We start from the raw sequence: 15,453 nt of genomic DNA on the forward strand, positions 1-15,453 counted from the left end.
TGTGTTGAGATCAATCCCTCGAATGGTTCAATATTTCTGTACTGACCATTTGCTGCCTTCCACTCTCCTCACCTGTGCATTTCATCTGCTGTTATTGTAGGCACTTAACTCTCTATATTTGCGGCTAAAGGTAAAATGACCTTTTTATTGAAATATTAAAAATAGGGATACCTTCCACCAGTGAACATTAGCCACGAAGATAAGTAAGACATGGGTCTGGGTATCTACCCTGACTGAATTTATTTACAGTAAAATGAAGACATTTATTTAATATTTTGATGAGTGTGGGGAAGAGGATAGGGAGAGAGAGTGAACTCTTAGCTCAGGTAAGGTTGAGTAGAGAGCTTATATTATGGTAGTCTGATAACCAAAATGATTTTGATAGAGGGATGATTATGGCCTAGTATCTGAGGGAGTTGGGGGGTTAAAAAATTATCCAATATAATTTAATAACTTTTCCTCATGTGAGTGGGGGATAAGGAGATCAGAGAAATATATATTTTAATATATATTTTAATATACAATAATAAATATTTTAATATATAATATATATTTTAATATAATATATTTTAATATATAATAATTTTTTAATTGACATTCTTCTTCTTTGCCTTAACAACTGCATTATAATCTACAATTACAACAATTGCCGACAAAAGACTGTTGAAAATATCAGCGTTTAAATAAAATAAACAGGCTTATGCCGCCACTAAAATAATGGACAGAGGAGTGTCACCCAAACGCGTTAAGCATTAGTCCACTAATATGGCTGTGGCAAATTGAATTTTGCCCCGTTTACCTGAGCTAATTTTTTTAAACTTAGACTATTTCTGTTCTACAAGGGCCAGGTCATAAGGCATTTAATCTATGTCACCCAATGTTTCTTGAGGGTGCAGGGAAATAGTAGCTCCATCCTAAACATGGCAACCGAGACTCCAGGATGGTGTGTTGCCTCCCTGGTGCAAGGATCAAGGATGTCTCGGAGCGGCTACAGAACATTTTGGAGGGGGAGGGCGAACAGCCAGCTGTCGTGGTGCACATAGGCACCAACGATATAGGTAAAAAAGGGGATGAGGTCCTAAAAGCAGAATATAGGGAGTTAGGAGGTAAATTAAAAAATAGGACCTCAAAGGTAGTAATCTCAGGATTGCTGCCAGTGCCACGTGCTAGTCAGAGTAGAAATAGGAGGATATTTCAAATGAATACGTGGCTAGAGGAATGGTGCAAGGGGGAGGGATTCAAATTCCTGGGACACTGGAAACGGTTCTGGGGGAGGTGGGACCAGTACAAACCGGATGGTCTGCACCTGGGCAGGGCCGGGACCGCTGTCCTAGGAGGAGTGTTTGCTAGTGCTGTTGGGGAGGGTTTAAACTAAAGTGGCAGGGGGTTGGGAACCTGAGCAGGGAGAGAGAGGAAAGCGTAACAGGAAGGGACAGAAGGTATGGAGTAATAGGTAAAGTGTTAAAAAAGGAAAAAGCAGGAACTAAGCGTCACAAAACAGATTTGAAAGTTCTTTATCTGAATGCACGTAGCATTCGTAATAAAATGGACGAGTTAACGGCACAAATAACTACGTATGGGTATGATCTTGTGGCCATTACAGAAACATGGCTGCAGGGTGACAACGACTGGGAATTAAATATGCCAGGGTATTTAACAATCAGGAAGGACAGGCAGGAAGGAAGGGGAGGTGGGGTGGCTATGTTAATAAAGGAAGGAATCACTGTAATACAGAGAAATGATATTGGGACAAAGCATCAAGATAATGAAACAGTTTGGGTGGAGATAAGGAATAATAAGGGTAAAAAACATTAGTGGGTGTCGTATATAGGCCTCCTAATAGTTGCAACTCTGCTGGAAGAAGTATTAATCAGGAGATAGTCGGGGCATGTAATAAGGGAACAGCCATAATTATGGGGGATTTTAATTATCATATTAACTGGACAAATCAAATTGGGCAGAGCAGCCTTGAGGACGAGTTCATTGAGTGCATCAGGGATGGATTTCTTGAGCAGTATGTAACTGATCCTACAAGGGGGCAGGCAACCTTGGACCTGGTCCTGTGTAATGAGTCAGGATTAATTAATAATGTCCTAGTTAAGGATCCCCTTGGAACGAGCGACCACAACATGGTTGAATTCCATATCCAATTACAGGGTGAGAAGGTTGATTCTCAAACAAGCATACTGAGCTTGAATAAAGGAGACTATGATGGTATGAGAGCGGAATTGATTAAAGTGGACTGGGAAAATAGATTAAAGGGTAAGACGGTACATGAGCAGTGGTGTTCATTTAGGGAGTTATTTTACAACTTTCAAAATAAATATATTCCACTGAGGAAAAAAGGGTGTAAAAGAAATGACAGCCATCCGTGGCTAAGTAAAGAAATCAAGGATAGTATCCGACTAAAAACAAGGACATATAAGGTAGCCAAACTTAGTGGGAGGATAGAAGATTGGGAATTCTTCAAAAGACAGCAAAAAGTAACTAAAGGATTGATTAAGAAAGGGAAGTTAGATTATGAAAAGAAATTAGCAAAAAATATAAAAACAGATAGCAAGAGTTTCTATAGTTATATAAAAAGAAAAAGGGTGGCTAAGGCAAACATAGGTCCCTTAGAGGATGAGACCGGGAAATTAATGGTGGGAAACATGGAGATGGCAAAAATGCTGAACAAATATTTTGTTTCAGTCTTTACAGTAGAGGACACTAAGAATATCCCAACACTGGACAAACAGGGGACTCTCGGGGGGGAGGAGCTAAATACGATTAAAATCACTCAGGAGATGGTACTCAGTAAAATAATGGGACTCAAGGCGGATAAATCCCCTGGACCTGATGGCTTCCATCCTAGGGTCTTGAGGGAAGTGGCAGTAGGGATTGTGGATGCTTTGGTGATAGTTTTCCAAAATTCCCTGGACTCAGGAGAGGTCCCGGCAGATTGGAAAACTGCTAATGTAACACCGTTATTTAAAAAGGGTAGTAGGCAGAAGGCTGGAAATTATAGGCCAGTTAGCTTAACATCTGTGGTGGGTAAAATTTTGGAGTCTATTATTAAGGAGACAGTAACGGAACATTTAGATAAGCATAATTTAATAGGACAAAGTCAGCATGGCTTTATGAAGGGGAAGTCATGTCTGACAAATTTGCTTGAGTTCTTCGAGGATATAACGTATAGGGTGGATAAAGGGGAACCAGTGGACGTAGTGTATTTAGACTTCCAGAAGGCATTCGACAAGGTGCCACATAAAAGATTATTACTTAAGATAAAAAATCACGGGATTGGGGGTAATATTCTGGCATGGGTGGAGGATTGGTTATCGAACAGGAAGCAGAGAGTTGGGATAAATGGTTCATTTTCGGACTGGCAACCAGTAACCAGTGGTGTTCCACAGGGGTCGGTGCTGGGTCCCCAACTCTTTACAATCTATATTAACGATTTGGAGGAGGGGACCGAGTGCAACATATCAAAATTTGCAGATGATACAAAGATGGGAGGGAAAGTAGAGAGTGAGGAGGACATAAAAAACCTGCAAGGGGATATAGACAGGCTGGGTGAGTGGGCGGAGATTTGGCAGATGCAATATAATATTGGAAAATGTGAGGTTATGCACTTTGGCAGGAAAAATCAGAGAGCAAGTTATTTTCTTAATGGCGAGAGACTGGAAAGTACTGCAGTACAAAGGGATCTGGGGGTCCTAGTGCAAGAAAATCAAAAAGTTGGTATGCAGGTGCAGCAGGTGATCAAGAAAGCCAACGGAATGTTGGCTTTTATTGCTAGGGGGATAGAATATAAAAACAAGGAGGTATTGCTGCAGTTATATAAGGTATTGGTGAGACCGCACCTGGAATACTGCATACAGTTTTGGTCTCCATACTTAAGAAAAGACATACTTGCTCTCGAGGCAGTACAAAGAAGGTTCACTCAGTTAATCCCGGGGATGAGGGGGCGGACATATGAGGAGAGGTTGAGTAGATTGGGACTCTACTCATTGGAGTTCAGAAGAATGAGAGGCGATCTTATTGAAACATATAAGATTGTGAAGGGTCTTGATCGGGTGGATGCAGTAAGGATGTTCCCAAAGATGGGTGAAACTAGAACTAGGGGGCATAATCTTAGAATAAGGGGCTGCTCTTTCAAAACTGAGATGAGGAGAAACTTCTTCACTCAGAGGGTGGTAGGTCTGTGGAATTTGCTGCCCCAGGAAGCTGTGGAAGCTACATCATTAGATAAATTTAAAACAGAAATAGACAGTTTCCTAGAAGTAAAGGGAATTAGGGGTTATGGGGAGCGGGCAGGAAATTGGACATGAAGCTGAGTTCGGATCGGTCAATGCCCTGTGGGTGGCGGAGAGGGCCCAGGGGCTATGTGGCCGGGTCCTGCTCCGACTTGTGTTCTTTAGATTTGTGGTTGGGATCAGATCAGCCATGATCTTATTGAATGGCGGAGCAGGCTCGAGGGGCCGATTGGCCTACTCCTGCTCCAATTTCTTATGTTCTTATGTTCTTAACAGCTCCATTTACTCATGGAGGCTACTGCAGCTGCGAGCAATGGGAAGATCCCAGAAGGTCAGTTAATTGAAATCGGCACATCGTTGAGAAGGATTTTATGTCATCAATAAAGAAGGTCTCTTTTGACTTTATACAATATTGGGGAGATAGACGTTCTGGGTTAATTAAATCATGAAAGGTACACTGGCTACATACAGACTGAAGGGGCAGCAATGCACAATCCCTCCATAGGTAGTGGATGATCTGTATTTTTGTCTTAGCAGCAAGAAGATCTATTTTAGAAGTCTGAGCCAGTTTAGCCTCGAGAGCTTAGATAAAGAAGGCGAGCCCAGGATCATAGAGAGATACTGAGCCCAGGATCATAGAGAGATACTAAGCTGCATCTTTGTTTTCCATAACTGAAGAACATTGGAAAATTGGTGAAAACTATATGCTGTTCATTCATGTACTTTATATAAATAAACCAACTGATGGTATAGAGCTGAGCCTTGTGTCAATGGAGTGCTTTTTACTCTGCCTTCAATAAGGACAGGACAATTCATGTGTGATATTTCAATAACTGGTATATGGAGTAAGAGATCTCTGTAACGATCCCTGAGATCTCTGTAACGATCTAGTGACTGGACAGAAAAGGTGCACTCTGGATTGTAGAGGACACAGGGTCCACTTATGGGGAGTGACCGGTAACAGTGAACCTGAAAGAATATCTAGTATAAAACTGTGCCAATTGCCAACAATAATTAGTAGTGGCAACTCAGATTCAGGTCTCCTGTTGAGGAAAAGCTGAGAGCCCGGAGATACTCCTAGGAGGGGGAGATATCCAGCATCCACTGTCAAAGTGAAAGAGCACAATGAACAAATATCATGGGAATAAGAATAGGAAGTACCTGCCCCAAATATTATATACTATAAAATAGCAAGGTATAATGTAGAGTGGTTGGATTCCCTCACGACTACAGCAGAAAGTGCAGGAATATTTTGAATTGGGTGTTGTGCTTCCTCACCTCCAAGCGTTCCGGATAGTAAGAAGTGAGTGCCATACTTCTTGATCAGGTTATCGATTATCTGTTGTGGACTTGGTCTTCGTCCCAACAAACGTATATTTCTGATAAATTCTGGTGCTAGAGGCAAATCTGAGCCCAAAAAGTCTCTTCTTTCCACTGCCAAATTATTCACCTTCCATCGACCAAACTCTCTGTCAACAGAAAACACACAGTACAAAAGTGAATAAACCAATCCTCTATGCATAGGAGAGACTATCCATATCAAATGGTGGAATGCTCATCATTTACATCTCATACAAGTTTCTTACTCAACAGATGTGCACTTGGAGCAGCCCTATCCGATAATTTTTGGAAACATTCCTTTAATACAATGGATGATCATAGAGTGGCAATGCGTTGCACATGGGGTGATCCCAGCATAGCCGAACCTGCCCTCTAACTCCATGCTGCCAATGCCAAGATCCAATTTAGTGATTGAAGCAATGGTATCTCCAATGGAATTGCCCTGAAAAATTTATTTCACATTTCATTATGTTACATCCTGTTCTAATTCAATTTTTCCTTTGAATCTTATTTGAAGAGAATGTTTGGGGCATAAATATTCTAAACCCATATCACACAGCAGCCCAATTACCATTCACACTACCTCCAGCTGTACTGAAACCAAACCACCAAGGAATACGCATCTGACCGCATTATTTTTTACCACTTTATCCAATTTAACGTCACTTAATTCTTTACTGAATTAATTTTTATTCTGTGGTAAAACAGAGTACATTAGGAAGACCCATGGGGTATGTTTGTAGACCACAACAACTTTATCGCTTGAGTTAACAGTTCAGCCCACTTCTTATCAGGCAGTAAACCATTTTCAACCTGCAATTGAGATTGAAGCTGAAAAGGTGTGACTTGGTGGACAGCTTATCAAGAAAGATGAGCTCCTGTCTGACCAGAATTTATACTCCATTTACAATCACCCTCCACGTTCTATCGCTGAACCAGTTTTCAATACAATTAATTAAGTTGCCATTCATTCTACAAGCCTGAATCATCTTTGTATGCCTCACATGTAGAAATGTATAAAATGCCTTCTGAAAATCTAAGCAGATTATTTCCTTGAATTGGCGGTTTACTGTCGCGGACCAATTTAGCCACCCCCACAAAGAATCCTTGTAGATTTGAAATGCAGGTCACAGACACAGATGCAGACACATCAACCCCTGCCTACTGCCCCAATGACATGCACAGGCCCTCAGCGCACTTAAGTCGTTGCTTCTGTCAAGCTCACTAGGCTTTGTGGCTGAATCCTGATAAAGTCTTGAGTGAATATTGACAGAATTGTACTGTGCATTGAAGAATTGTGTTACCTTCAGCTCCAACAAGGACAAGTCAATAACTTAGTCGAGAAAGACAGACTATAATGGTGTGTACCTACCTTCTCTCAGTAAGAGTATGGCAATAGAGTTTGATTTGCTGCCTTCATTGCCTTAGAAAGTCAAAGTGGTTTATTTATTTGGACTTAATTATGAGCAATGTTCTTTTTAAGTGAAAGAACGGTTTTTTCTTCATGGTGTAAATAAATCACTGGGCATTGACGCAAACATACAAAAGGGAGCAGGACATTTCGGCATGGTTCTTGGGGCCTGGGCTCACCAGCTACATGTAATTATGAAGTTTTGCTAAATTTTGTCCAAGTACAGGAGTAGGCCATTCAGCCTCTCGAGCCTGTTCTGCCATTCAATTAGATTATGGCTGATCTGTATCTTAACTCCATTTACCCGCCCTTTGATCCATACAACCTTGATACCGTTACCAAAATAAAATCTATCAACCTCAGTCTTGAAAACCCCAATTGTCCCAGCATCCACAGCCTTTTGGGGGAAGAGAGTTCCAGATCCTTTTTGTGAAAAATTGTTTCCTGATTTCACTCCTAAATGGCCTAGTTCTAATTTTAAGATTATGCCTCCTTGTCTGGATTCCCCCATCTGAGGAAAGGGTTTCTCTTTATCCCCATCAAATCACATGGTCATTTTAAATCCCTTGATCATTTTATTTCTACATCAAAGAGGTTAACAAAAGTGATGGGTTTAACATCCAAGAGGTTGAAGTAGCACTCGGATTCATTGGAAGAGTAGTTGCTTGAGCCATACCGGAGGCCTCAAAAACAAGCCTGGTTTGAGTATAAATGAAGTTTTGAGCAGAAGGAGGAAAAAACGGATTGAATTTGTCAATCAGAATCAGAACTCTGGTCATAAAAACTAACAGGAAGACCTGTGCATTCAATTCAAAGCCCTCCTGTTGAAGGGTAATTGAAACACTATGGATTTTCTCACTATACACACTTATAGTATTTGCTGCATTTTTTGTGTTTCATGGTACAATTTAATCCTAAATATAGATTTTAGCTGCCTTATGCTGTAAAACTCTGGTTTGTCTGGCAAAATGCACCATTTTTAAGAGTCTTTGGTTGCCTAGTGTGAAACTACTTTTAAGTCCAGTGAGGAAGTTGGTTCAAGTGAGATGATCATTAGCTCCTCAGTTATGCAGTTGTGCAAGGGCAAAGAATAGAAAATGTACAGCTCCCAGATCATGGGAGAAAAGTACCGCTTACAGGAACTGCTGTTAGAGACCACTGGGAGAAGATGGTTTTATATATAAAAAGATCAAAATTCTAACTTCTCTCCAATTACAAACATTCATAATCACCCATGGACTACACTGAGGCAAACAAGAAGGGATGGTGGCTGGAAAAGATTCAAGTGTAGTTATCCTTCTTTAAACGCAACCTCACTGTCATCATCAAAAACTTCAGTGATCTACAAAGTCCAAACCCTCTCACTGATGCAAATATTGTAGCTCTCTTGGGAGACAACTGTTGGGCGAGAAGCCTATGAATCTTGGAGGGAGTTGGCTGGTTGCTAGCACATTGTCTGACAGGATAACCCCTCTGTGAGCTTTTCCACTCCATTCACTCTCTAACAGTCTAACGCTGCATCCTTTCACTCGAACCATGCGAGTTCGGATTGCTCCATGGATTACATGACTGTTTACTCAAAAATAAAGACACCTTTGAAGACCAAGTGAATGGGATAAATCCGATGTATGGGTTCCTTTTTAGGGATATATTTTCCTCCCTTTGCCAATTTTGACAAAACTGTAGATGTGAATACAACCCCACAATGCCAATTTATGCTCACATCCACATTTTTGCTAAAAGAAATGAATGGAGGTAGATACAGTCCATTACATATTAAATGGGCTGTGTAAGTGTGTATTAAATGTGTCAGTGTAGCAAAGCAGATCCAGGGCCCTCCAGATGAACAGAAAGATTTTTATTGCAGCTTGCAGAGGGTGGGGGGTGGGGGGTGGGGGGTGGGGGGAAGAGAATGTGACAATTGTCACCCAAGTTCTCAAAAATAATTAAATGCTCAGCAGGCACCCAATGACTAACCCACTCCACATCTTAATACACATTGCTTGCTGATGCAAAGCTCACAGGCGCTTTCTGTCTGTAATCTACGTAGAGCAGATAGTACTGACTGATGTGCAGGAAGAAGATTAAGTTATATTAAACTAAATTAGTAAAACACTAAAATGGTAATAAGCTGCAAGAAGCTGTCCAGCTCCTAGTTCAAACCTCCTTTGAAATGGTCTATGAATAAATCCATGAAATGAGTTCATGCCCTTAGCCCAGCAAAATAACGTGGAGCAATATTAGCCTGCAGCCAATAAGCAGACACTGAATGGCTGGGCTTTTTCAGATAGACTTGAAAGTTGCTGTAATAATGAGTTTGGGAGCCATGTCTTGTGTAAGTCAATGAATATTCAACATGTTAAGAGCATTCTGCTCTGGGCTACTTTAAAAGTGGTTATCTTGGGCTCGAATTTAGCAGGCCTGCGGGTTCCCAGCGGGTGGTCCTCCGGGAGCGTGGTCAACACGCTCGGCGAAATTAGTGGGTTGCCCACGCGATCGTAGCAGGCAACCCACTAATAGGAATCAATTACCTGCTCCTCCGGGGTCCACGGCGCTGGCCTGCGCGTCGGTCGGGCTGCGCATGCGCAGTACGATCTGTCAGCTGGAGGCTCTCTAGTTAAAGGGGCAGTCCTCCACTGACAGATGCTGCAACCAATGGGACAAATTGCAGCATGGAGCAGCCCAGGGGGAAGGCTGCTCCCAGTTTAATGATGCCTCACCCCAGCTATCATCAGATGGGGTGAGGAGGAGGGGGAGGACACAGATCTTCCCCCCGGCGGGCGGGAGGAAGCGGTCTGCCTCTGCCACCAAGAAGGCCTGGCTCGAGGTGGCAGAGGGGGTCACCTGCGCCACCAACATATCGCCCACCTGCATACAGTGCAGGAGGCGCTGCAATAACCGCAGTAGGTCAGCCGCAGTGAGAACACGAAGTCTTTCCCCTACACTCCATCTGCCACAACACTGCCCCCACCCCACATCTCCTTCGGCACCGTCAACACTATTCTGTCACATCACCCTTCATACCCACTCACACCCCATACTCATCTTACCTCCACCTACTCACCTCGCCAGTACTCACCCTGCCACTAACACGCAACCCAATCCTCATACAATCTCATTGCTCCATCCCATACTCACCCTCTCGTGATTCTCCCTCACGGCCAGCCTCACTCAACCTGCCACCACCTGTGCTGCAGCCACAGGGCATGCATCACATATGTGCAGTAGGCAGCGTAAGGCAAACGTCTCGTCAGCATGAAGGGGGTGCACAAGGGTGTCTGTGGGTTTGTCATGGGTGTTACCCATATTGAATTTCAGAGCAACAAACAGCACACATTATATTGACACCACCACTGTCATGTCTCCGCGAATCCTGTCCGTTGTGTCCAATAATGCCCGCTCCTGGGTATCACTATGAGGACCCACCACTGATGCCACCCATCGTGTTACTGCAGAGTAGGTGCAGGTGTATTTGCAGGGCTCGTCCGCGCAGACGACTGAGAGACATCGGCGGTGTAGCCGGCTGCACCCTGGAAGGATGCGGAGGAGAAGTTGTGGAGGGCAGTGGTGACTTTGCCAGCGACAGGTAAGCAGTTGGTGCTGGGGCCAGCCAGGAGCAGCTCGGCATGAAAGAGGCTGCAGATCTCCACGACTACATGTCGAGCGAATCTGCGCCTCCCTGTGCACTGCTGCTCGGAGAGGTCCGGGGAGCTGCGCCTCGGTCTGTGGACCCTGTGGCGAGGGTAGTGCCCTCTGCGACGCGTCTCTCTCTGCGGTAGCCCTCCTTCCTGCTGTGCAGGTGGGCGTGCAACAACACCGTGTTGGGGGGATCCACGTCTCTGCGGTGGACGGCGTGGACTGCGAGGCTGCTGGTGCTGGTCATGCTCTTCGTCCTCCGAGGGTCTCCACACACCACCCAACTGGCAGGTGTTGGTCTGAGGGGTTGTGCAGGGTAGGTGTGTGGTTCCTCGGACTGGGGCTGCGGTTTCGTGTCGGTCTGTCCTCTGGCTTGGCGGGGGGTGGTGGAGGGCAGGGGTTGCCCTATGTGACGCGGTGGCCTCCTGCGTGGGTGAGGGCTCTCCCCCGTGGAGCGCACCTTGGCACCTGCCACAGGCTGCTGGCTGCAACACGCCTGGTTGGAGGGAGACTGTTTCCCCCAGTGTGGGAAACTCACTGCCTTGAACCTAAAATCCCACACTTCCTCTTTTGACAGCTGCTTCAGCTCATTAACTGACCACAACGAGCAAGGTAAGTACACTCAAGTGGAACCCCGCTGGCTTTAATTGCCTGCGGGATTCCCACCAGCGGGGCTTGCGCGCGCAGCCCCGCACGTCAGCGCGGTACCCGGAAGTGGCCGGGATTTCGTCGCGATCCGGTCACGTGACCGGATATCGGGATTTTCGGGGCCACCCCGCTGGGAACCCGTCGGAAACACGATCCTAAAATCGAGCCCCTTATGTTTAATAGTCCCACTTTTGGGATGAAGTGAGGAGATTGGACATTGATGTGGCTCTACTGGCTTCCCCAGAAGTCTTATGAGACATAAGGGTGTGGGATAAATGGGCACCTTCATCTTTGAAAGGACCTGCTGTCCTGAGAAACTTTTAGTTTACAGGACAGACAGACATTTCTGAATAAGTCTGCTAGGTTTCAAGTATCATAACACAACATACCAGACCTACAACTATTACCACGATTTATCCAAAAGTTGAATATGAATCCATTGTTACAAGTAAAATATTCTGTAGGGACACAATAAGAAACCTTATTAAAAGTGTGAGTGAATGTTCCTTACTGTGGATGGATAGGGAATTAAAGGAGTCATGATATCTTGCCCCTGACAGTTTGTGTAGTTTAACATAATGAAATGTTGCTTCAAATTCCAGGGGGTATCTTTTTTTCTCTTTGTTACTGTCAGTGAATGTGTCAGCCTGAAAATAAAGCACATTCCTCACTTCTACTCACACTGACTTTTTCTACTGTCATTAGTCAACCCAAGAAAATATTCCCTCTTGGATTGAGGCATATAACAGACTCCTTAATTAATACAAAAAAAGAATGGAAATGCGGGAAATTACACAGCCGTTCCATCCCCTACTCCACTGCTGGCACCCATTTGTTCAGCCGCTACCCTCCTGTCCTCTGGAATTCTCTACTCAGTTCCCTCCAACTTGCCAACTCCCTCCTGCTCTTAAAAACCTCCTCAAAATCCCACTGTACAACCATCCTGAATCCTGCCCCCAAGCTTAATACTCTCTGTTTTCCTTTTATCTATCTCTCCAGTTGGTTGTTCCTATTTCTCCCTCTTAACACTTTGAAAGGCCTTCTCGCATGTGAGGAGCGCCATAGAAGTTGTTGAAAGAGATGGATCAACAAATTTAACCCTTGTGACATCTTGGAGTACAGACTTACAGATTTCTTATGAAGGATCTCCTCCTGGTGTGTTAACTTGTGTTTTATCCCCCTCTTTCGGATGCTGACCCACCCAGCTGTGTCCCTCCAGAATTATCTGTCTTTCTTTTAGATTTACACTATTCACCACTTTTCTTTTTTTAAAAGAGTCCTTACTGCTGACCACCCAACTTCCCTTTCTGCCCCTTATGCTAGATGACAATGTAAATTGTTCCCTCTCCTCAGGTACTGTCCCTATCCCTTTCAAAACTGCCAACAGCAGCCCCCTCAACCTTTCTGCCCTTGCAAACTAACGCCCTTTCTCCAACTTCCCTTTCCTCTCCAAAGTTCTTGAACGTGTTGTCACCTACCAAATTTGTGCCCATCTTTCCCACAAGTCCTTGTTTGAGTGCTGCCCATTCACAAGATAATCGCAGACACAGGGTCAGCTTCCACTGACGACACCCAGTTCTCTGCCATCTCTGTCTACCCCGTCACTGCCTCTATGCTGTCAGACTACTTGTCCGACATCCAGTCTTGGATGAGCTGTAGTTTTCGCTAATTAAATACTGGGAAGACCGAAGCCATAATCTTCAGCGGCCACCACAAGCTCCATACCTTTGCCACCAAATCCATACCCTTCCCCAGCCATTCTCTCAGGCTGAACCAGACAGTTCACAATCTCGGTGTCCGATTCAACCCTGAGCTGTGCTTCTGAAACCATATCTACTCCACCACAAAGACCATCTACTTCCACTTCCATAACATCACCCGTCTCCGCCCCACCTCACCCCATCGGTTGCAGCAACCCTCTTCCTTGCCGTTGTCATTTCCAGACTGGAGGCATGGGTAGAAAAGGGTTAATATGTAAACTGCTGACTTCAGTAGTTTAATGAACAGTGGAAGCAGCATAGCAGAGGTTCCATTCTCTCCTACATCACCATTTTAATGAACAGCAGATCCCACCTGGCATCTTATCATTCTCTGAGCCTTGAATATGGTATGGCTTGGCACTAACCCATTGAGACTTAATTGAAGCATGGTTTCATGACCTTGAAAAAGAGATAAGGAGCCTGAGAAAGTGGATAGCATCTATGAAAATCAATAGATGTATTGTATAATTACCCATTACTCTGCAATTTAAAGATGTAAAGCTATACACGTGAACAAGACGTGATCAGGTCTGTGTAGCTTGCCATATATCGACATTTTGATAAGGAACTTGTAGCTCAGGAAGGTATAAGAAGTGGCAGACTGTAATGAGGATTTGGATTTGGAGGATTTGATCGACCTGAATACTGAGCTCACTATAATGCAGTTGAGTCTCCAACCATCAGGTGTGGTCGTAAGTACTATATTGTAAGTGTATGCTTACATACAATTGGATGTAGGATATACTTAATAAACTATGAATGCTTGACTTCAGAGTTTCAAGAATCTTATTGATTTTGAGGAAAGGTTAGAACATCTCATCATAAATAAAAACCATTCACTAGCAGTTGGCCACCCAGAGCGTACTATTGTATTATTGTATTGCATTAATGTAACGAAGAACCAAGACTTAAAGGTTGCAATCTGATTTCTTCAATTAGTAGGGTTCATTTTTTTAGCATTCTACCAACTTTCATTACTTGCGTGTGACAGTAAACTACTATAAAACTATGGTTGAATTAAAATCTAACCTCAATGAGAGTTTAAAGAAACTTATCCTCAATCTTCAAGGAACAGAATTTGCGTTGGACACGGTTCAACACGACGATTCATCTGAATGGGTTAAGGCCTTCTTTGATGAGGAGTCTAAAGGGTGAAAGGGCCTGATGGTCTAAGGGTTATATATATTCAGACCCCACCACTTACACCGTCCCTGCTTAGCCTGGACAGCCACCTATATCTGGAAATGGTGCCAGCCATTTGTCATAACCACAGGCGTCAATTCTAAAGGTGCCGCTTAAACTGTATTAAGCACAACAACTATTTTGGGCAATTCAAGCAGCTGTTCGCACCTCGATAAAGTGCCACTGCGTACTTTAGCCCCGTTCAGCTCTCCAACACTGCAGGTGAAACTGATCAGACAGCTATCTCTCTCTACCGCTTGGATCATTACTGGGGGCACTTAGAGCAGGAAGTGCAGAGACAGAGGATGAAGACTGCCTTCCTGCTTTTAAAAAATTTCTTGTTTACACCAGCCCCTACATATAGCGGGCAAATTGCCATCAATGCACCCGCTATAAGTGGTGGGGACTGTAACCTGACAAGTCTTGATGAAACAGTTCGAACAGTGCTCAAAACAATGTACTAAATTAAAGAAAACTGTACAGGAGGAGAATGAGGACTTAAACAGCAAACAGAAGCTGTGATGGAGTTACAAAGAGGACTTTCAGTTAGTCACACTGAGTGCAGTAAAAGAATTAGGGAGAAGAGAAAGAAATTAAAAGCTCACGTGTGTTATCCGCGCCAGGCTTGGGTAAAGACTCAGGCTCTGATGACACATAAGGTGGCTGGAGAACATAGAATCATTCAACCTAGAAGGCCATCTGGCCCATCATGCCTGTGCCAGCTCTTTGAAAGAGCTATCCAATTAGTCCCACTCCCCCGCTCTTTCCCCGTAGCCCTGCAAATTTGTCCTCTTCAAGTATTTATCCAAATCCCTTTTGAAAGTTACTACTGAATCTGCTTCCCCCACCCCTTCAGGCAGTGCATTCCAGATCATTACAACTCACACCGTAACAAAGTTTCTTCCCATCTCCCTTCTGGTTCTTTGCCAATTACCTTAAATCTGTCTCCTCTGGCTACCGACCCTTTTGCCAGTGGGAACAGTTTCCCCTTATTTACTCTACCAAAACCCTTCATAATTTCGAACACCTCTATCAAATCTCCCCTTATCCTTCTCTGCTCTAAGGAGAACAATCTCAGCTAACAATCAACACAACTCCACCAGTGACACCCATAATTCACGAGTGCTCCGGGGGGACCAGGCTAACATGATACAAAGTGCACAGTTACGCAAACCTGTGTCCACCTGAGCTAGTAAATAAGGTAGCAAAACGTGAGGGCCTTAGAAGGAGCCACTCC

General features: G+C 44.0%; 1 protein-coding gene across 1 annotated transcript in view; it reads right to left on the minus strand.

Annotated features, from left to right (window-relative positions):
• The window catches only part of LOC137325067 (BMP/retinoic acid-inducible neural-specific protein 3-like), a 176,623-nt gene that overhangs the window by 101,197 nt on the left and 59,973 nt on the right, over positions 1 to 15,453 (minus strand). The window contains exon 2 of the mRNA XM_067989762.1: positions 5,517 to 5,707. Within this exon, the coding sequence (XP_067845863.1) occupies positions 5,517 to 5,707 (191 nt within the window). The remainder of the gene's footprint in view (positions 1 to 5,516; positions 5,708 to 15,453) is intronic.

This window comes from Heptranchias perlo, chromosome 9, assembly GCF_035084215.1.
Source record: "Heptranchias perlo isolate sHepPer1 chromosome 9, sHepPer1.hap1, whole genome shotgun sequence".
NCBI lineage: Eukaryota > Metazoa > Chordata > Chondrichthyes > Hexanchiformes > Hexanchidae > Heptranchias > Heptranchias perlo.